General features: G+C 44.2%; 1 protein-coding gene across 2 annotated transcripts in view; it reads left to right on the top strand.

The window, feature by feature from the left end:
- The window catches only part of PKN3 (protein kinase N3), a 37,157-nt gene extending 14,519 nt beyond the window's left edge, over positions 1-22,638 (top strand). Inside the window, exons 7-22 of one of the 2 annotated variants that reach the window (XM_088147150.1) lie at positions 2,086-2,274; positions 3,609-3,718; positions 5,626-5,769; positions 6,088-6,163; positions 6,436-6,619; positions 8,127-8,238; positions 9,352-9,410; positions 11,646-11,712; positions 12,465-12,556; positions 13,321-13,497; positions 14,452-14,514; positions 16,358-16,434; positions 16,547-16,689; positions 18,377-18,484; positions 18,572-18,652; positions 21,563-22,638. In XM_088147150.1, coding sequence (XP_088003276.1) covers positions 2,086-2,274; positions 3,609-3,718; positions 5,626-5,769; positions 6,088-6,163; positions 6,436-6,619; positions 8,127-8,238; positions 9,352-9,410; positions 11,646-11,712; positions 12,465-12,556; positions 13,321-13,497; positions 14,452-14,514; positions 16,358-16,434; positions 16,547-16,689; positions 18,377-18,484; positions 18,572-18,652; positions 21,563-21,775 — 1,895 coding nt within the window. In that variant the 3' untranslated portion in view covers positions 21,776-22,638. The remainder of the gene's footprint in view (positions 1-2,085; positions 2,275-3,608; positions 3,719-5,625; positions 5,770-6,087; positions 6,164-6,435; positions 6,620-8,126; positions 8,239-9,351; positions 9,411-11,645; positions 11,713-12,464; positions 12,557-13,320; positions 13,498-14,451; positions 14,515-16,357; positions 16,435-16,546; positions 16,690-18,376; positions 18,485-18,571; positions 18,653-21,562) is intronic. The other variant, XM_088147152.1, reaches the window with a different exon arrangement.
- The last annotated feature ends 11 nt before the right edge of the window (positions 22,639-22,649 follow it).

Below are 22,649 nucleotides of genomic sequence, written 5' to 3'. Positions count from 1 at the left end.
ATTTTATTTTATTTTATTTTATTTATTGTATTGTATTGTATTTTACTTTATTTTATTTTATTTATTGTATTGTATTTTATTTATTGTATTTTATTTTATTTTATTTTATTTCATTTCATTTATTTTATTTTACTTTATTTTATTTTATTTATTGTATTGTATTTTATTTATTGTATTTTATTTATTGTATTTTATTTTATTTATTGTATTGTATTGTATTGTATTTTACTTTATATTTTATTTTATTTATTGTATTGTATTTTATTTATTGTATTATATTTTATTTTATTTTATTTTATTTTATTTTATTTTATTTTATTTTATTTTATTTTATTTTTTAAATTTATATGCTGCCCATCTCCCCCAGAGGGTGATTTTCCATTTGAACCTGCGTTTGTGCGTGCCTGCAAATGAAAAGAAAATAGAAATTGTGCAATCAGAGATTATGGAACACAAAGAATACAGCACAGGTTTTGTTGTTCTTATTACAGCTGTACGGGCCAGTATAGAAGTTACATTACACTTTGCACATTTTGGACTGAACGACAATTGTTTCACAAACAGGGCTGATAATGAAAACATTGTGGTGTTTGTAAACAGATTAACTATGTGTAGTAAAATAACAACAGAGTTATCTCGCTTATCGGTAGGGTGTGTGTGTGTTGTGTAAACACAATCTTGAATGGCAACAAAGCTGCAGAAAAGGTGGGCCAATTTCCAGTCAAACTTCAAAGTACAAAGACTAAAACTTCAAAGCAAAATAAACAGAAGCCCCTTTTATGAGTTCTGTAACTGGAACAAATTAACCAAGGAGCCGGGGTCTCTGTTCAAACCCAGAGAGAGAGATTCTAACTTCCTTTAGATCTACCTTGCTAATTCATGCTGGAATTTCCCTTCTAAAGTATTCTGATGAATGACTGGAATTATTGTAATCGTGGCAATTCTCTCGTTCGGCAATATATTCTGAACGTTTTTCCTTAGGATCTTGCTGAGCAATAATTTTCCTGTGCTCATTAAAAGTGCTGTGAGGCCATTGAGCAAAGTTAACCCGGGGGGGAAATCCTTTGATGGATTTTAACATTTTCCCCTGCAACATAATTTTCCATAACTGCAGTGATGTCATGGAAAGTTAAGCTGTGTTTTGACAACAATGGCCAAACTGCACACATTTTTCAAGTGCTTACATTACATTACAAGCTGCTTGCAGTAGCTGTCCAGCTGCTGCATTTTGGATCCATTGAAGCTTCCAGATGTTCATAGATTCCTAAAGTTGGAAGGACATTGGAGGTAGGAATCTTCCAACTATCCCAAACAAACAGCTGTCCAACCTTTCTTGAAACCCTCCGGTGATGGAGACCCCACAACTCCAGGAGCCAGGCTGGTCCACTGCTTCATTTCAACTTTGGATCCCCCTCTGTAAAACTTCCACCCATTGGATCTTGACCTACTCTTGCTCATCATGGAGAATAAATCTGCATCCTCTTCTCTGGGACGGCCCTTCAAGGGTTGGAAGACTGCTCTCATGTCTCCTTTCCATCTTATCTTTTTTAGGCCAACAAACCCAGTCCCTTTAACTGTTCTTCAGGGGATTTAGCTTCTAAAGTCCTCAGCATCTTTGTTGTTCTTCTCTGCCCCTCATTCTTGTTCTTCAGCATCCTTTTGTCCATTGTAGTGACCTGAATTGGACGTGGTATTCCAGGTGTGGTCTGACCAGCGCAGTGTACAGTGGAGTTATCATTTCTCATGATCTTGACGTTATCCATCATTCTTCAGTTCCTTGTTGAGTGTCCACCAGATTGGGAATGGGAAGGCCGTAAGCCAAGTGTGGCTTCTAGAACTCCCTCCGATAATGTGGGTTGGACAGCTTTGATCCTTCTTTAAACCCACCTGAATATGGCAAACAGGAGCAGGCATCACCCAGCCCTCCAGAGGTTGGGACAGCCTTTCCTAGGACGTCTCACTAGTCCCCAATGTTTTGAGTCCCGGGCAGGTGGAAAGATGCTATCTTCAGGGAGAAACAAAGAACTGGAATGTATGTGTTTTGCTGCAGTTGTTCACACTTTGTGGCTTTCCTTTGGTTGGCAGGTAGCCTTCAAGTACGTTTGATAGGCTGTGAAGACCTCTTGGAGAAGGTCTCAGGCCGTTCCCGTGTAGCCACTTCGGTGCCCATTTACACAAGCCCCGGTGACTTCAAACCCTTGACTCGGACGTGGGTTGGCGTCAATATCCCCAGCCGGGGGGCTGCGGGAAAACTTCGCTATGAGGAACTCAGCGGTGAGTGTTGAAGATCCTCGGTGGAGTCTCTCTGGGGAGACACGAGGGGGTCCTGTCTCACAGCTACCTTCAGTCCCCCCCACGTCAGAGAAAATGAGCCCCAAGTGGCTGGTTCTCCTGTCCCACTCACCCCTAAAGCATGGAATAGAAATCGCAATGGACACAGCTGAATCATGGTGATTATCCAAATAAAAACGATCGGGAACTCCTTCAGGATGGTGACGTGGTTAATGGAATAAAGATATAGAAAATGTTAAAAATTAAGTGCCCCGCGGCCTATCATCTGCTTTTCTAATTTTTTTTTTTTAAAGCACAGGATGCTTTTAGTTCCCTAAATGAAATCAGGGCATAATAACTTCCCAGAAAAAAAAGACAGGAGAATATCACCTGGTAAGTAATTAATGCATGGAACTCCCTGCCACAAGATGAGATATTCTGCTGTTAGTTTAGGTGGTTCTCTAGGAGAATGACTGAAATCTCATGGACAGGTAGTCCTCACTTAACGACCGTTTGTTTAATGATGGTTCAAAGTTATGACAGCCTTGGAAAAAGTGCTTTACTACCTGTACTTGCACTTATGGCCATTGCATACTGTTGCACCCCCCCAGTCACATGATCGCGATATTCAACCTTTTTTTTTACAATGGTTGTTAAGCAAATCGCCGTGGTCATTAAGCGAATCACATGGTTGTTAAGCAAATTCCAGCAAAAAAATCCAATGGGGAAGCTGGATTCACTTAATGACCACATGATTCACTTTACAATCACATGATTTGCTTAACAACTGTTGTAAGAAAAGGTTGTATAATTGGGTCCGGTCATGTGGTGACTCACTTAACAACTGCCCCACTTAACAACCAATTTTCCGATCCCTATTGTGGTTTTTAAGCGAGGATTACCTACCGTATATCAGTGTAAACAGGATCCTGGAGAAGACATTGCGCTGAACCACATTTTGGGAGCCTCCACAAAGAGTTGGGTGCTGCAGGAAGCAGAATTCTGGACGAAACTGAGCTTCCTGATCCATTAGGGGAATTGAACATTTCTTCCAATCGCAAGAAGCCATTCCATAGAGCTGCTTTTGAGCAAGACCTTTTCCAATCCTGCCAGTTCTGAATTTATTTCTGTTAATCAATGGCTGGAGCAGAGTTCCGATTCAGCGGGGAACGTTTCACTGCAGAAGATCCAGAGGCCATGTGCTCTGTGGCCTTAAGTTTCTGCAATACTTATAGCGGGCTTGGCAGAGTCTCCCCCCAAGGAGATGTGGGACCCCTAAGAGATGTGGGACCCCTAAGATCTGGGGTCACCCCATTTCTTCTTTCTTCCTTCGGCAGGCGAAGTCCTTGCGGTTCTCAAGGTCGACAACAAAGTCGTCGGCCAGACAAACTGGGGTCCAGTTAACGGGCAAGCTTGGAACCGAACCTTTACTATCGAGCTGGAAAGAGTAAGTGTGCATTTGAACATCCTCAGAACGCATGCATTCGTTGCTTGCAAAAGGAGGGACCTGCAAGAGATTTGAGCGCAAACGTCGCCTTTTTCCCGCCGTTCCTCTTTCAAGAGACAGGCCACCCAACCTAGATCTGAGTCGGTTTTCTTCTTAGCGTCTTAAAATGTTTATTAAGAAGCAGAGCGGGAGCCTCTCTGGCTACGAAGCGGAATCGAGCACGCAAACGGGCTTGTGAAGGTCACAGGTCCCCAGTGATTTCAAAGATTCATTTGCACCCGGTTGGTGAAACCAGCAGCAGCGTTTAGCGAGGAGAATAATTTGCAGTTGAAAATTCAGCCCTGATTATCATGCATTGCAGAAGCCAGCTGAAATCCGAGGGAATTAAAGAGCCTTCTGCCTTTTAATAAAATTTGCTAGTCGGAAAAGGTGCCACCAGCCTGTCTCAGATACCCCCCCACACACACACACAGACAAGATCGCCTAATTGTGATAATTTGCAATTATTCCGGCTGCTTCAGCAAGAACTTACAGCAGCATTTATAAGGGTCTGCCTTAATAATGGCCGTCTGGGAGCTGCTCAGGGCGTTTGGGGTGTGACCCCTTGTCCTCTGTCCCTTATTAATATTTTTTTCGTTTCAGCTGGTTTGGGGTTTTTGAGTTGAGATATGGGGTTAAGGGGTGGTGAGTAAAGATTTAATTTTCTTTTAATTATTTTTCTCTTTCTTTTTCGTGGAGGGTTTCCTTCTGTTTTTTTCTTTCTGTTTTCTTTCTGGTTTTTTAGGTTGGATAATTTTCTTGTATTATATTTACGGTGACCGTAGTCCTTTATTATAAAGGACAATCCTTTCTTTCAGAAAGCTGTCCTTTAGTTTTATTTGTCCAAAACTCACTTCTGTCCTCTATTTTGGTCATTTAATTTTTACCATACACATGGTACCACTTAATGCACAGTCTTTCCCATTCATGTGAAAAATATGGAAATGGAGTTGTCTTTTTCAAAAAAAATTACATGTACTGTTTGATTTTAGATACAGGTAGTCCTCACTTAACAACCACTCGTTTAGTGACTGTTCAAAGTTACAACAGTGCTGAACAAAGGGACTTGCAGCCAGTCCTCTCACTTACAATTGTTGCAGCATCCCCACGGTTATGTGATCGCAATCTGAGCACTTGGCAACCAGGTCGCACTAACGACAGTTGCAGCATCTTGGGGTCACATGATTGCCATTTGTGACCTTCCCAGCCAGCTTCCGGCAAACAGAAACAATGGGGGACCACATGATTCGCTTAATGACCATGTGATTCCCTTAATGGGTGCTGCAAAAAAAGTAATAAAATCAGGCGCGACTTGCTTAACAACTGCCCCGCTTAACAACTGCCCCACTTTACAACAAATTTTCTGGTCCCTATTGTGGTCGTTAAATGAGGACTACCTGTATTTTTATTTGAATATGTGTTTTCCTTGGTTTTGCTTTTGAATTTTCCTTTGTAAAGCAAAGTTATAGATACAAACAATTAACATTTTTTATCCTTATGAACCTCTTTGAGATTTGCTCCTTTCCTGGTTGTCCTTTATTTTTCCCAAGAAAGTATGGTCACCGTAATTATGTTTGATCGTAAATTGCCGGAGTGGGAATGATTCAGTTGCATACAGGTTTAATAAATATACTGTAGATGAATTCGTCCCTGAACGAGGTGGCTAGTTGAAGTCACCCTGTCAGCCCTGTGATTGAGGCTGGATCAGAACCCAGCATCCCCAATCTAGGGCCAACCTCCTAACCGCTACTCCACCGCCACCTTTACTGCAGCGAGCAAGTCAGATGCCGTGTTGAGGAAGGCTGTGCTAGATTTGGAAACAGATCCACTCTTGGGCTCTGCTGATTTCTGTTCCCTTCGCCCTGCAGTCTCGGGAGCTGGAGGTCTCGGTCTACTGGCATGATTGGCGCAAACTCTGCGGGGTGACCTTCCTGCGTCTGGACAGCTTCCTTGATAATGCCTGCCACAGCATGGCTGTTTCTCTCGAACCCCAAGGGAAGCTCTTCGTAGAGGTAAGGGGAGTTGGACGCTTCCCTTCTACCACTGGGTAGCATCTCCACTTTTCCCAGGAAAGACACAGCTGCTTTCAGAAGTAGCTGAGGTGCTTCAAAATGTTTCATAACTTTAGTTTTAGTTCCAAAGAGATTTTTTCGATCTCCCCAGAAGCATCCTCATCTTCCTTGCCCTTAAAACAGCCTAGTTTTGAGTCCAGAACATCTCCGGTGAGATTCGAGTGATCCAAACCATTGAAACTTTGGCATACCACTACAAAGCATGAGCAGGATCTGGAAACATAGCCCTTGGAGTCATTTTTCTTCCTTCCTCCATAGGTAACGTTCAGCAACCCTGTCATTGAGACCCACGCCAAGCTGCAACGCCAGAAGCGCATTTTCCCTAAACAGAAAGGTAGGAGATCTTCATAGAAGGACACATGAACATCATAGATGCCAATATTTTTCCCCACGTTAAGAATTTCCATGCATCGCCCAATGATGGTGGTGATGATTGAAAGCTGAACAGCTCTCCTGCATCATCAATCAGAACTCAGTTGAGTTTTGAGGGGAGATGCTGGAAAATGACATCCAGAATTAAGGATGATCCACTTGGGGGCCACCACCAGGAAGACCCACACAGGCCACCATTTGAGAATCGCTGGCTTTGCCTGTCCTTCTCTGCAGGAAAAGAGTTCCTCCGAGCTTCTCAGATGAACGTCAACATTGCCACCTGGGGACGTTTAATGATGAGTCTTCTGCCCCCGTGCAGCTCCCTGAATGCTTCGAGCCCCCCTTTCCGAGGATCCCTGCATCCAGATGTTGCCTCTGCAGCTGCTGCTGAGGACAACTGGGGGCCTGTGGGGGCCAGGTGAGCCAATGTTTGAGGCCCTGCAGGTGGAACTGTTTGCAAATGCATATGTATACAAGGCAATTTTGTTTAGTTCTGTGTTTGTTTTTTAATTTAGTACAATGTGTTCAATCATGTGGTGGGTGATCTAGAGTGGAATACTGGTCACACTTTTCTAGGAATAGATAATACCTCAAATCCTAAGAACACTACCACTGGATCAGGCCAAGGCCCCTCTTAATCCAACAAACTGTTTCTCCATGGGCCAACCAGATCCCAAGCAGGAGATGGAGAACTTCTCCTCTTCCACTGTTAAGTCTCTTGCAAGTGAGATTTGGAGACAGGCATCTCCCAACCCAGAGGTAACATGGAGTCTTCAGTTGGCCTATCCTCCATAAATTGATCCAGTCTCCTTTGAAAGACATCCATTATGGTCTTGTGGCCAGGAGTTCCACAAGCTGATACTGCACTACAGGAAGAAGGTTTTCTTTTGTCTGTTCTGCATCTCCTTCCAATCAGCTTCATTGGGTGACTTCTGGTTTTGAAAGAGGAGGAAAACTTCTCCCTTTGTTCCCTCCAGGCATAATTTTACACACCTTGGTCCTCTTCCCCTTTGGTGACCATTTCTGCAAGCGATTAGAGCTTTTTCCAAATATGGTGGCCAAGTCAGGAAAAACAAGAATTCAGATGGTGGACGGAACACAAGAGACCCTGTTCGTATCTAGCAGAGGCTGGAGAGATATTTCTTGGGGGTGCTTTGATTTGGAATCCTGCCCTGAGCAGAAGTTTAGGACCTATCCTATGGAATCCATGATCCTATAAACCTGGGTATCCTAGACCATTGGAAGAGACCCTTGAGACCATCCAGTCTAGTGTTTTTCAATCTCAGCAACTAAGATGTTTGGACTTCAAATCCCAGAATTCCCCAGCCAGCACACTAGGGAATTCTGGGAGTTCTTCAGCCAGCACACTAGGGAATTCTGGTCAAGGATTCCCAGCTTTATAGGATCACAGAATCACGTAGGATAGGTCCTGAACCTTCTGCTCAGAGCAGGAACCCAAATTAATGCATCCCCAAGAAATATCTCGGCAGGAGATACTAGCAAAGATCCACCATGTCTCTTAGTCATTAGTGCCTTGATTAAAATGTTCCTACCATTAGAATGTTTTTCTTAAGATTTAGTTGGCATCAACCTTCCTCTGACTAAACTCCATTCTTCTGTGTCCCATCCTCTGGGGTGACAGAACCAGTCTGGACGTCCTTCAGTCTGGCACATCTTCACGTGTCTTTGGCCAAGCCAGAAAATGGGTTGATCAAGCCAACTTCCCTATTTGTAGAACAACCTTCTCTAGTCGGGCGTCTTCCAGAAGTGGCCGAGCAACCACTCCCATGGTTCTGAACCTGTTAGATTCCTGGGAGTTGGAGTCCCAATCCACCATCCGAGGGTGTTGGGCGGACAAGGCTGATGTAGACATTTGGAGAGAAAAGGAGACTTTAGAAATGTAAAAATGTCTCTTCCACATTCAGCACCTCCCCGCCAGGGAAGCTGATTTTGGGAAACCAGCCCCCACCCAAACCACCGCGCCTCTTTCTGCCGTTTCCTCGCGAGGAGCCAGCCCCGTCTCCAACAGATCCAGCAGTAAGTCTGTTTCTGGTGGTTGAATGGTCTTGTTCCTGCTCCGTTGGTCGTTTGGTTCTGATGAGTTTTCGGTCCTGTTGGTTGAAGTTCTGGAAGTTGTAGACTCCGAGCACCCAAGGGTGTAGAGTTAGTTCATGCGATCTACCCAGCCCTTTTCTCAAATAAAGGAAAAATAGAGGAATTCTGGAGGAGCAGCTGTTCTCCAGCGTTGTCTGACTTATTCTGCCTAATGGTAGAGCTGGCCCTATTTAAAAAAAAAGAAAGGGAACTTTGTTCATCCAGAGCGGAGCCAAGTGCTGGCATTTTAATTCATGTAGGTTTTCCACGGGAAGGTCTGTTAAGGCTTACAGCTCTCTCAAACTTCTGCCAGCCCTAGGAATGGGACTACAACCCCCATTGCTCACAGCCAGCGGAATCTAGAGAGCATCATAGGATGTGCTTAGCACCTCTGAGAATGGGTGGTTTTGCACAAGGGCTGAATGCACGTAAGGAAGGGTTCATAGCTAGAAGGCTGCAAGTTTTTAAGAAATCGGATTTCACCCTGAAAGGCAAAAAGCTGTGAATCTTGTTTTTTTTTTAATGCTGCTCGAGGCTCCCTCCAACCACAGGGGTCCAAAATGGAGGCAACATGGCCTATCAGTGCAAGCAAAAAGCTTTTAAATTGCAAAGAAAGCCCCCGAACTAGGATTCCCCCCCGCCACGATTCTGACCCAACCCATCTGCCTCCAAATCTCTCTTCAGCTCCCCAGACTCCCAAATATTAAAAACTTAAAAGCTGAAAGGCTGTGGAAGATGGGGCTTGTGGTGGGGGGAGAAGACCCCCTAGTGCCCAAGCATCAGCACCCACTGGAGAATTTTTTTTGCGGGGGGGAGCCTGCATTGCAATGTTTAGATGCTGTTCCCGTTCAGGACCTGGAGGTGAGGTGGAATAAAATTATTTCTCTCTTGGTGGGCATTGCAACCAGGCTAAGGGAAGCTAGGTGGTTCCTCCAGTTTACAGAGGGAGGGGGCTAAACTGGAGCTACTTTTGTGGCTCCCTTCTGTCCTCTAGGTCGCCTACGCATTTGTGGATCACCTAGTGGCCTCCCTTTCTTCCTTGTGTTCTGTTTTTAGAATCAGAAAATTCCCTACCTCTACGAAAAAACGTGCAACTTTCAAGAGGCTGCCGCCAGGTACGAACCAAAGAGCGAGAGGTGTTATCGACTTGGCTATGTTTTCAGCAGGTGTTTTAAAATCCTTTTCTGCAACCCGGCGCCCTCCTGTTGGGTGGGGACATCCACCTGCTGTCTGGCCAGGGATGATGGGTACTGAAGGGCAGAGACAACCGCTTGCAGAGGGTTGCTTTCAAACTCAGAAATGGTTTCTCATTGACCTCGCTGGCATCCTTCCCAACAAAGCCCACAGACGGAAGGGTTGCAATGGCTCTTGTTTGGTAATTTATCCGAGAGGGCCCCCAGTGCACGCATACCCTGCCGGATCCCGTAGGATGGGCTGAGCTTATCCATGAATGGGCTTATCTGTGAGTTTACAGGTAGTCCTCGATGTATGACCACAATTGGGACTGGAACTCCTGTCGCTAAGTGATGCAATCATTAAGTGAGTCACACCTGATTTTATATCTTTTTTGCCACGGTTGTTAAGCGAATCCGGCTACCTCCATTGACTTTGCTTGTCAGAAGCCCCCCCCCCAGGAAGGTCGCCAATGGTGATCACGTGACCCTGGGATACTGCAACCGTTGTAAATACATGCCAGTTGCCAAGCACCCAGATTTTAATCCCATGACCGTGGAGATGCTGTGACGGTCGTAAGTGCAAAGACTGGTCATAAGTCACTTTTTCAGCACTGTTGTAACTTCAAACAGTCGCTAAACGAATGGTCATAAGTCGAGGACTACCTGTATACGGTAATACTTTTTTAAAGTACCTGTATATCCCGTACGTACTCACATATAAGCCCATCCGCAGATAAGCTGATTGTGATGGAACGTATCTACGAGGAGGAGGGTGATGTGGGAGATGAAGGCTATCGGGAAGGAGGGGGCGCATTCCAGGAGGGGGGAGGAGGCAGCATAGTCTGCAGGGGGAGCGTGGGAAGCGCAAGAGGTTCAGGATGGCCACTCCCTAGAAACTCCCAGGGTAGATCCCCTTGTTGCCGTAGTATAGATTTAGCCTGGCAAGATTCTGTCTATAAGGTGCAAGCAGTAAAGGAACTTTACTAGACTGGACTGTTTCATCGTTGTTCTTGGGCTGGGCTTGACACTGACCCTTGAATAGTTCTTTTTTATTATTATTCCCTTTTCCTTTTTCTTTTTTTACATTTTTTGGTAATTAATTCTTGTTAAATTTGCTCTATTTTTTTCTTCAATTAATATGTATTTTATATATATGTATATATGTGTGTGTGTGTGTGTATAATACATACACACATACGTACTAAGTAACAATACAAGGGAGACTTTCATAAGTAGCCAAACCTCTAGTATATGACAACTATTTTGATGTGAGTTGTAGTGGTTCTTTCTCAATGTTATACTCAATTTTGGATGAAAAAGCCAAATAATTTTATGCTTGTAATATTGATACCCTAAATTGTAATTAACAGGAATAGAATGTTTTTTCTTTCTCTTCTCCATTCTCAGTTTTCCAAGCTAGGTAAATAATAGAGTGTTCCTAACTTTGAAATATGTTATACGATCATCGTATTGAAACTACACAACGTACTAAGATTTATGCATACAGACATTTATTTGCAACCGTAGGTTTTAGCAAGATTGTATGAAGATTTATAGTAACATAATGAAAAGGAAAAGAATTGGGCTCAGTTTATCTGCAGATGGACTTATGGATAAGTATACCCATACTTATATACAGTACATATATATATACTGTATAGAGTATATACAGTAATGCTTTTTAAAAGTACCCATATATACTCACGGATAAACCCATCCACAGATAAGCCAACCCTCGAATTTTAACCAAAATACCATGAAAAATGGATAATCAATGGATGACCCGCGGATAAGCCCATTGTGAACATTAAAACATACAAACATTTGGAGGCAGCGCATTTTTCGCAATATTTGGGTTAGAAATTTGAGGGTCAGCTTATCCGTGGACGAGCTTATCCACGAGAATATCTAGTAATACTTTTTTTAAGTGCCCATATATCCCGTATATACTCGCGGAGAAGCCCACTGGCAGATAAACTGACCCTCAGATTTTTAACCATGAAAAACGGATGACCCACGGATAAGCCAGTTGTGAAAATTAAAGCAGAAGAAAATTTCAAGGGTTGGCTGATCCGCGAGGATATACCATAATACAGAATGTCGGACAGGCCAGCATCAGCACTTCCTATGCTCTTAATATTTTTAATATTTTAATATTTTTCTCTACTTTCCCAGGAGGAGAACTCTTCAACTTGAAGACTTCTGTTGTCTTGCGGTGTTGGGTAGGGGCCATTTTGGAAAGGTAGAGTTAACCACACACGTGTGTGCATGCACACGCACATCCCACTCCCCTGTTCCCCCCCCCACAACAGTGTGATAAAAACATCCTGGTTTTTTCACCATTGCAATATCCCCGAAAGGGGGATTGGGAAAAGCTAAATGCAACTTGGGCCCCTTCGACGCCAACACCATATTCCGGAGTCATGCAACCCTCCTTATGCCGGAAGAACAATAACACAGTCCACCCCTTATAACCTTTTTGCATGAAACAGAAAAAAAAATGATCTTATGACTTATGGCTTTGAGGATTAGGAATAGAAAAAAGAGAGCTTTTCTTTTTGTAACTGTAGAGTAAAAGACAATTTTTTAATTGTACTTATATTTGCTGCAAAGAAAATCAGAAGCGACTTCTTTCAGTTTCTTTTCGTTCTTCCTTTTTGCACTTCGTCTTTTATCCTTCTTTTTTCCCTCCTTTCTTTTCTTGACTTGAGGTTAGTTCTCATTAGTTTTTATCTGCTTTTCAAAACTCTTAATAAAAATGATTAAAAAAAAAAACAATAACGCAGACCGATTTCAGTGATGGCGGCGTGACGGTTTCAAGACACTCGGGTGCAAATGACCTTGATGTCGCTTGTCGCCAAGCGAACTAGAATGGATTATTTGCTCGCTAAAAATGATTTAGTCATTTCAGTCTCAGTGGGGCAGGTGTGAAGCTGTTGGGGGGAACCGTGTGGTCAAAGTCTGTCGCCAAAAGGATCGGATCATTCTTTTTAGGTGTTGCTCGCTCGTCACAAGGCCACCAAGAAGCTGTTTGCCATCAAAGCCCTAAAGAAGCATGAGATAATTAGCCGGGATGACCTGGACAGGTGAACATTGATTTATTTGTAAGATTTATATTTTGTCTTTCCTCCGGAAGGAAGCGCTGAGCGCTTCTTCCAACAACAAACCCGTGAGAAGTTTGTGTGGTTGATGGTGGATTCGAACCCGGGTCTCCCTAATGTTAGGTCACCTTCTTAATCATAATAGCCTTTAGCCTGGTGAGGTTCTCAATAAAACAGCTAGGTCTTGTTGCCCTAGACCAGTGTTTCTCAACTTTGGCAACTTTAAGAGCTGTGGACTTCAACTCCCAGAATCCCCTTGCCCGCATGCTGGGGAATTCTGGGAGTTGAAGTGCGCACATCTTAAAATTGCCAAGGTTGAGAAACACTGGCCTAGAAGAAAGAATTGCATTGCCAACTTAGCAAAAAAAACCCCAAAAACCTAGGTATAGCTGTGATTCTTTTTCTAGATGATACTGATGTTGAAGGTCTGTGATTCCAGCTGTTAGTATTTTCTCTTTCTTTAAAGAAAAGTAGTTCGTTTATTTATTTGGTAAATTTATATAGCTGCCCATCTCACCCCTGTCGCTCCGAGCAGTGTACAAAGTTAAAAACACAGAACAATTCAACAAAATAACCCCAGAATAACAAGGGTCATTAAAATTAAAAAAGGTGCTAGTCCTCATGGTTATTAGAAAAGTAAAAGTGGAGGGGGAAATGCACTTGCGTGGGTTTGCTGTTTTTATTTTGAAAAAGAAAGAAGAAAGGGTGTCTATTGTCTTGATGTTTCCTCAAAATTTTATCTCTGGTAGCTTGAATTGTGAGAAACGTATCTTTGAAGTCATCAACTCTTCTGGTCACCCCTTCCTGGTCAACATGTTTGCCTGCTTCCAGAGCCCGAGTCATGTGTGTTTTCTGATGGATTATGCTCCCGGCGGGGACCTCATGATGCACATCTCCTCCAACAATTTCTCCGAAGATGCCACTCGGTGAGTTGATGAAAAACGTCGTCTCTTGGTCCCAGGAGCTTCTCGATGACCTCAGTGCATCGCAAGCAGGATCAAAGGTGGCGTCTTTTGGTGAGGGTGGACTTCAGCTCCACAAATGAATTCCCTTTTGCGCAAATCTTAAACTCCTGAGGGGCAAAAATGTTTTCGCTCTACTTCTGTGGCCCATCACAATCTCTTGCCTTTTTTCCCCACGTCCACCAGATCCGTGTCTCACCTGTTCCTCAGTTGTCCCATGGTTGACCCTCACCTTGGCGTTCCCCACCACGTTCCCTGATTCCCCCGAAGCCGTCCACTCCGAGAACAGCCCCCTTTTCCAGTCCTCTTCCAACGGAGGATAGAAACGGCGAAAGCAAATGTTCGAGTTGCGTCCAGAGGGCGGACGGTTCACGGATCAATTTTAAGAGTTTATGGGAGGGGCTGGAAATGCAGGGCGAAGCAGCGATGGAAATTACCTGGTGGTTTTGCGTCCAGTATCATGGTGCATCCCCAATTTGGGGAAATGCTTCCTGCTGACAATTCTGCCCTCTGGAAGATGCTGCCAGGTTTCCATTTTTCTTCTCCCATCGGCACAAAGAAGACACAGTTGCTTGTTATCAGCAGCTTCTTGAGCAAGAAGATCTTGATTTCCGGCCGCCCAACTTTCAGACATGTTCTCCTTCTGCAGCCTTCTGTTTCCTCCAAATAGACTATTTTTTCCAATCTTGTAAGCCCTCCTCTGCTTCGTTTCTATTAACCTGCACCACTTGAGCTTCTGTTGCAGGAAATGTCATTTTCCCGGCGCACTTGGATTGTTCTGGTTGATCCAAAGCATTAGATTTTCTTGAAGGGGGGTAGCACAGAGGCCTGAAGGAAGAGGCTTGGCCTCTGATCCTTGTTCCCTTAATTTTGCTGTATGTTTGACCATGTTCCCTTCCCTGTTGAATCCCTTCACAGGTTCTACTGTGCCTGCGTGGTCTTAGGGCTTCAGTTCTTACACAAGAAGGCAATAATTTACAGGTAAGGCACCTGAAATTTAAGAAAAATGGAATTGGAATTGGAATTGGAATTGGAATTGGAATTGGAATTGGATGAGGACGAGAACGAGGATGAGGACGAGGACGAGGAAGAGGAAGAGGAAGAGGATAAGAACAGAACAGAACTTGTGGAGTTTTGTGTTTGGAGAGTTTTTCATCAGGTTTAAATGCATGTCTTCCCGTTTTAAATGGTCACCTTTTAAGCCTTTTTAATTAAAGGGTTCTGTTCAAAACGTGGAATTGCATCCCCTCTTTGGGCCTGTTAATGAGAAAGAAACATGAATGGACTGGACGTGGTGGCTAAAACTGATACGATCCCCATTTCTAAGGGGGATTATGAATGATGGCAAAGATGCTGGCAGAACAAGCTGGGTTTGAAGACAGGACCCTTCCCTTGCTCTTTTTAATAAAACAAACATAAAATGTGGTTTGGGAAGCATTTCACCAGCTACTGATTTTTAAAATGATTTTTCCTTGCTGGGGTGAAGGTGAGTCTTCTTGGGGAGGGTTCTTTGCTTCCCAAGGGCTGGACACACCACCGCGAAGAAGATAACTGTACAAAATACTTGTTGTAGCACACGCCTTTCCTCCTGCCCTGGGTTCACTCCACCCTCCTGGGCTTTGCAAGTTGATGTAGCCACGTAAATGAGTCTTCGATGGTCAGTCCCTGTAAGAAATCGAAGTCTTAAGGTCTGTAAAGTGGCGTACAACCTTTGCCTCCCTCCCAAAGTTCCTGCGCTGGTTGGGGTGAGGGGCTGCCTCAAAGCGGTTGCTCCTCCTGGTTGCTGCCAAGCTCCAGGCCAATCAGCCGAGCTCCAGGCAGGAATCCACCAGGATAGGCTGCTTACTGTAGCTCGTGGTCCTGGCAGTTGACCTATCGATAGCCCGCTTGCTTGCCTGGGGTAGTCGTACATTCCCGACATCGCTTCTCGCTTCCTTGACTGCTTGTTGTCGTCGTCGTCTTCTCCTACACACATACTGGCTGAAGCTGTGCGATGTTCACTGCTCACTGCGTGCGGAATATTTGTGAGTCCATTGGAGTTGGGCGGCTAATAAATTCAAATGAATTCAAATAGATGAATTTAAATGAATTCAAACAAATTCAAATGCATTCAGATGAAGCCAAATAAATGAAGTCAAATGAAGTCAAATAAATGAAGTCAAATGAAGTCAAAAAAATGAATTTAAATAAATGAAGTCAAATGAGGTCAAATAAATGAAGTCAAATGCATTCAAATGCATTCAAATGAAGTCAAATAAATGCATTCAAATAAATGAAGTCAAATGCATTCAAATGCATTCAAATAAATGAAGTCAAATGAAGTCAAATGAAGTCAAAGTCAAATGAAGTCAAATCAATGAATTCAAATCCATTCAAATCAATGAATTTAAATCAATGAATTCAAATCAATGAATTCAAATGAATTCAAATCAGTGAATTCAAATACACTGGAATGAATTCAAATAACCGAATCCAGATGAATTTAAAAAGGGTGCATGGAACTAACCACAAGATGGAGAACGCGCATGCAGTGAAAATGGCAAGTTGTGCACCCACGTTTCCCAAGCGCTCCTCGACTTTCTATTCCACCTTATTTTTATTCTGACCCACTTCTTTCATTTTATTTTCTAATCCCCCCCCCAGCAGCTGGAGAGGCTGCCCAGATTAATTTTTAATAGTGAACATTTATAACCCCCCCACGTGGAGCAAGTGGGATGTTCGGCAGCTTCGGTGGCGTGGATATGGAGGGGTGTACCCATCTCCTTAATAACGGGCCCCCCCTTTCTCCCTTTCCCCTCTGTTTTTCCTTCCACTGCCTCTCCAGAGATCTGAAAATGGATAATTTGCTCCTGGATGCTGAAGGATTTGTGAAGATTGGTGATTTTGGGCTTTGCAAGGAAGGTAAGGAAAGAAGTCTTCAGATGGCGGGTGGGAGGGTGGGGGGGATACAACTTGGGTGAACTTCCAGTCCAGTAACAGACTTCCTTGCCTCCCGTTTTATCCCGCACCCCAGGCATAGGTTTTGGAGACCGGACCAGCACCTTCTGCGGCACCCCAGAATTCCTGGCTCCGGAAATTTTGACGGACCCGTCTTACACCCGGGCCGTGGACTGGTGGGGGCTCGGCGTGCTCATTTTTGAGATGCTGGTGGGAGAGGTGAGCCCAATTTCCAGTCTTTGCTGAATCTTCACCCGGCATCCAGGCTTTAAAACACACGAAGTTCCAGAGGGGGGAAATGCTGTTCACAAAGAACATTTCTGTAGTCCTAAAACTGCAAAAATTACAGTTACTGTACATACTTGCGGATAAGCCCATCTGTGGATAAACCAAATTTTTAACCAAAATGGCATGAAAAATGCATCAACCACGGATAAGCCAACCCTCGAAATTTTCGTATTATGTTTTAATTTCCGCAATTGGCTTATCCGTGGCTGGGTTTATCTGTGAGTACATACGGGTATATGGGTAGTTTTAAAAAAGTATTGACTTATATATTTGCGGATAAGCCGAACCCAATTTTAGAGATGGATTCTGGCACCTAAAATTCTCAGCTTATCCACAAGTATATATGGTATATGAATTCATGTAAATACATTGGGAACAGTAGAAAAACTTGATTGTGTTGTCAAAGACACATCAGTGTGGTCTTCTTAACAGCAGGAGAATCATCGTTGGCTTTTGCCCTATTATGGCATACTTTGGAAGGCTTGCTGATCTAATCTATAGTCCTGGGATCACCTGGTGGTCTCCCGTCCATGTATTACCCAAGACGTTACATTACCCATGCGTTACCCTGTTAGCTTTTCTGAGATCAACACCTGCAGCCTGCTGAGGTTTCAATTACTTATTCATCAAGTTTTCTTGGTGGTAATATTGCCCTCCGGGGGTATTTTCTAGTGCTTTCTTATCCAAATATTAACAAGTCCAATCCTGTGTGGCTTTTTTATTCTCTTCTAGCAGAAGGCAGAATGAGGTGGTTGCTTTCATAGGATCTGTTTCTTTGTCATTCTGGTTGTTTCCATTTTTTCCCCTTTTATTGTCATGTAAATCATGATACGTTGAATTATTTCAGCACAGATTTCAGTGCAGTAAAGTTTAGGTAATATGATTAAAAATGATTCGCATTCTCTCGAAAAATAAAAAGAGAAAAGTAAAACTTCTGCCAGTATTAATTGCCATTTAGGCTGCCAGTGTCACAAACATAAGATGATTTAATTGTTCATCCAAAGTTGAATGTAAGATTTAAAAAAAAGAAAGAACTACTGTGATTTGCATTGAAGTATTAGTTATGCGAGAATAGCTTCAGTCTTGAACTAATTACAAGTTTTATTATTTATATCCAACCATCCAGAGTTCGGTATCAGATGGGTGGCTATATAAATGTTTTGAATGAATGAATGAATGAATGAATGAATGAATGAATGAATGAATGAATGAATGAATGAATGAATGAATACTTAAGATCTCCAAAGACCCCCTTCTTTGTGGATGACAAGGTTCCTGTTTTGTTTTTTAATGTAAAGAAGATAAAAAATTAAGACCAGAGAGAGGACAGAACCTGCTGGAGGCCAAGGTACATATAGGCAGGCAGGTATCAAATTGCTAACCCCTGTTAGATACATGGAGAGGTAGCGTGGTGTAGTGGTTAAAGGGTTGCGCTCCTGGCCCAGGACGAGCCAGATTGAATTCCTCTTAGACAAGCATCTAGGTGACTTTCTAGAAGTCCTGCCTACTTCACAGGGTTGTTGTGCGGGGAGGGGCCGTTTTGACGTTCCTCGGAAAAGGTAGGAGAGGAACCCAATATTCAAACAATACCGAGCTCTGTCCTCCTGTCCCTTCCCAGTCTCCCTTCCCCGGCGACACCGAAGAGGAGATTTTTGACAGCATCGTCAGCGAAGAGGTCCGTTTCCCGCGATTCCTCTCTGCGTCCAGCACCTCCCTTATGCGCAAGGTAGAGTCGGGAGTTTGCAGGGGGGCCCGCAGCAAAGTTTTGTGCTGGGTGGGGACCCAGTCCCGGTTTTTTCTTCTCTCTCGGCAGCTTCTCCAGAAGTGTCCCGAGCGACGTCTCGGAGCAGGAGCGGAAGACGCGGAAGAGATTAAAACCCAGCCTTTTTTCAAGGTAACACCCTTCACCTGGGTCCTGAAGGGACCCGTTTTCTTTCATTTGCCAGAAAGGGCCCTGCAAAAAAATAAGAAGCAGCGAGCTGAAGAAATGCAAGGCAAGAGATTAAAAAAGGGAATCGGCTAAATTTCGCGGGCATCGGCACTGTTGCTCTCATTCTCGGCATGATCTTTACAAACCACCCACCCGTTCTCTGTAATCCAGTCCATTTTTCGTCTTTCTTCTTAACCAGTAAAAAAAAAGAGCGTCATGGTTTTAATTTTTTGCAAATATCTTCAATACCGGGCAAATAATTTTCTTGAATGTGTCACCTTTCGAACCCCATCCTGTCTTTGATTTTCCTCTCAACCCCTTCGCTCTTCTTTTATATATCTGTTTTGCAATCTGATCCTCATTCTCTCTATAACAGGGTTCCTCAACCTTGGCCACTTTAAGACGGGTGGACTTCAACTCCCAGAATTCCCCTGCTGGCTGGGGAATTCTGGGAGTTGAAGTCCACCTGTCTTAAAGTGGCCAAGGTTGAGGACCCCTGCCCTATAACATCAAGCCATCTTAACTTCCTCCTGCTCACTTCTGCATTCAATTCACATTCATTCATTATCTGTGCCGGTGTTTCTTAAGGGGTGGTCCGAGGGCCCCCCAAGACCCTCTCGGTGGTGCTCGAAATCAAAATTATTTGCCCGGTATTGCAGATATTTGCAAAAAATTAAAACCATGGCACTCTTTTTTTTTATTGGTTAAAAAAAATACAGTTTTTTTCCTGAAAAACATTTTATTTATGTCAATACCTCATGGGTTTAATGTTGTTGTTTTTACATGCTTCAGTAAATATTCTAGGAATGCGTCCATTTTAATTTTTAATATGGCAAATATGACTCATACAGGCAAAAGTCCTCCCTGTTGGGGTCCTCCATAATTTTTGAATGGGGGACGTGGGAGCAAAAAGTTTAAGAAACACTGATCTATTCACTCTCTTTTTCTACTGGCACACACACATCTTAAATACCCCGTTCCCCCTACATTTAACCACGTTTGTGTTTCTTCTCAAACACCCAACTCACTTCCATATATTGATACAGGCAAAAGCCCACTTTTACACACCACCCTGTGCGGCTTTTTTGGATAAACATGAATTCCTCGTCACCTGCGACCCACCTCCTTTCTACCAATATTTACACATTCTTCCATTTTCCCCATTTTAAAAACGCATTCTAGCAAGGTATACAAATTCATCGACTTGCTTTACTTTTTCACCATTTGTGTAATCATTTACTCCATTTTGCCTGACAGATGCAACCGCCTTGTTCTCGGAGGCATTGACTTTCAGATCCTTCCTGTGCGTTGCATGATACAATCGACCTAACATTTGCTGCAAATAAATGTTTGCGTTTTTGAAGAAGTGGGCTGGGTTTGTACAGCTGACTTACCCAGGTTAATAGCAGGAAAGGGACAAATTGAAACCCAAATTGGGGTTTAAAGGGGTTCATCGTGGAACAGTCCCCCAAGTCCTGCTTGGGGAGTCCTCCAAGGAATGAAAAGATCTAGAACAGTGGAAAATATGAGGTGTTCTATTACAAAACTCCCTGTCAAGGTTTGGCAGCCGTAGAACACACCTCTGGTTTGACCCAGCGGCCGTGCCATCCTGACTGCTGATGCCAGGCCACTGGCCAGAGATAGGACAATGGACATAGTAAACTGATAGTATCTCTTAATCTGGGGGACTTGGACTCACAGCTGCTGCTTGATGAGCAAGGGGCAGCTGTGGCCAGGCAGGGCTTCGAACGGCTTCATCTGGAGCACCAGTTGTGCCCTTTCCTGGATCGGGAGTCTCTCACGCCCTGGTCACCTCAGAGCTTGACTACTGCAACGTGCTGTATACGGAGCAGCCCTTGAAGACCTCTCAGAAGCTTCCACTGGTCCTGAATGTAGCAGCACAAGCAGCGATGGGCGTGCCTCAGTATGCCCATGTGACGCCTACGCTCTGCAAGCCCCACCTGCTGCCAGGGTGCTTCTGGGTCTGATTCAAGGTGCTGGTTATGACCTCTAAAGCCCTACGTGGCACAGGGCCCAGTTATCTGAAGGACCACCTATCTCCCGCAGTATCAGCCCGCCCAGGATGATCTGATAGCGGGGGTGCTCCAGGCCCCCTCGAATGAAGAGGGTCGTCTAGTGGGACCCAGGAAGCACACTGTCTTTGTAGTGCCCCCTGCCCCCTGAGAACCACCTCTCCCACCCTGATGGCCTCTGGAGGGCCTTGAAGACCTGGACCTTCTCCCAGACCTTGGACTAGACCTTGGTTGGAGTCCCTGCGAGTTTTCTTAATCTGTTTTTTCGTGTTGTTGGCCCGATTCGCCATCTTGTTCTTTATTTTATCCTTATCCTATTTGTTTGTGTCGGTTCTGTCTCTTCAGCTGTGGTGGACTTTATTCTCTTTGCCATACTGTGAGCCGCCCAGCGTCATTCTGGAGTCGAACGGCACCTAAATCAATCAAATTTCAAATTCTACATTTTAAATTTTAAATTTTAAATTCTACATTTACAATTTCAAATTTCAAATTCTACATTTACAATTTAAAATTTCAAATTCTACATTTACAATTTAAAATTTTAAATTCTACATTTACAATTTTAAATTTTAAATTCTACATTTAAAATTCTACATTTAAATTTTAAATTTTAAATTCTACATTTAAAATTTAAAATTTAAAATTTATTTGATGCAAGGGACATAGAATACCTAGCAGGGTTGGGGAACATGGACAAGACTACTGTATTTCTCCAGAGAGTGGAGTGCTCGGTTACTGCAGTTGTGTGCTGCCAGACCAGCGGCATTAAGCATTAAGCAAGTTGGGTGAAGGCAGCCCTGTTGTCGGCTCATGTTTCCCCCCCTCTCTTTCTTTCCCCCAGGAGATGGACTGGGGGGCTCTTTTTGCCCGAAAGCTCAGGCCACCTTTGGTGCCCAGACTGAAGAGCCCCACCGATGTCAGCAACTTTGACAAGGAGTTCACTTCTCAAAAGGCTGTCCTGACACCCCCGGATGCCGCCCTTCCCCTCACTGCGGAAGAGCAAGCCCGGTTCAAGGATTTTGACTTCATCTCCCGGCACCTGCTGGAGGTTTGAATGGGGGCGGAGGCCCTGCACTGGCTGCTGGAGACCTCCCTCCTCCGTTGCTGCTCAAGAGAAGCTTTAGCAGATCACCCTTTGGGGAAAACGACGTTTCCATGCACCACGTTTTAGTTTTTTTCAAGGCAGAAGACTCAGTCTGGTCGACACGGTCCCAGGCAGCTTCTCGAAACCAGTGAGCGTCCATCAGCTCCCCCCTAACTCTGGATTGTTGGCGAAGGGGGCAGTTTATCTACAGATTGTATGCTGGATAGTCCCAAAAAGAAATGGTGACTTTTTTCGATTTCGGCCCCAGAGGCTGAAATGCTGCGCTGGGAGAGGGGGCCCCACTGTTTGGGTTTGCTCTGCAATTTCATCTCGCCCCCAAAGGTTTTGCTGCTGCTGCTGTTGCTGCTATGGACTAACACATAACCTCCCCCCCCCCCCAAATTCAAGGGCCGTTCGGCTGGTCTCCTGCGTCAGAGAAGCAGGCTGAGCAAGACCGTGGTCCCTTTGGGACCTCGCCCCTTCCAAACGCCTTCCGAGATGCTTTCCGGACGGTTCAGAAGCCCCATCTCGGCCAGAAAAGGATTTGCAGACCATTTTTCAGGCACGTACAGCCGAGAGCAGACGCTCAGCGTTGCTTCTTGTTCGGATTTGACGCTGCCTGCGTCTACCCCAACCAGATGAAGGAAGGAACCTGGATCTCCAAAGATGTAGCTTTGTTTTAGAAATGTAGGGTGTAGTCTGCACTAACTGCGAGGCACCGGGGTTTCACCTGCCCATCGTGTGTGTGAATGAAAGCGTGGGGAATGCCTAGAGCAGAGTTCCTCAACCTTGGCGACTTGAAGATGGGTGGACTTCAACTCCCAGAATTCCCCAGCCAGCCTTG

This window comes from Python bivittatus, unplaced genomic scaffold (assembly GCF_059951505.1).
Source record: "Python bivittatus isolate LINGU-HERP-01145 unplaced genomic scaffold, Pbiv_v1 ctg000160_np1212, whole genome shotgun sequence".
Taxonomy (NCBI): domain Eukaryota; kingdom Metazoa; phylum Chordata; class Lepidosauria; order Squamata; family Pythonidae; genus Python; species Python bivittatus.
This window is presented reverse-complemented; position numbering and strand designations above follow the sequence as displayed.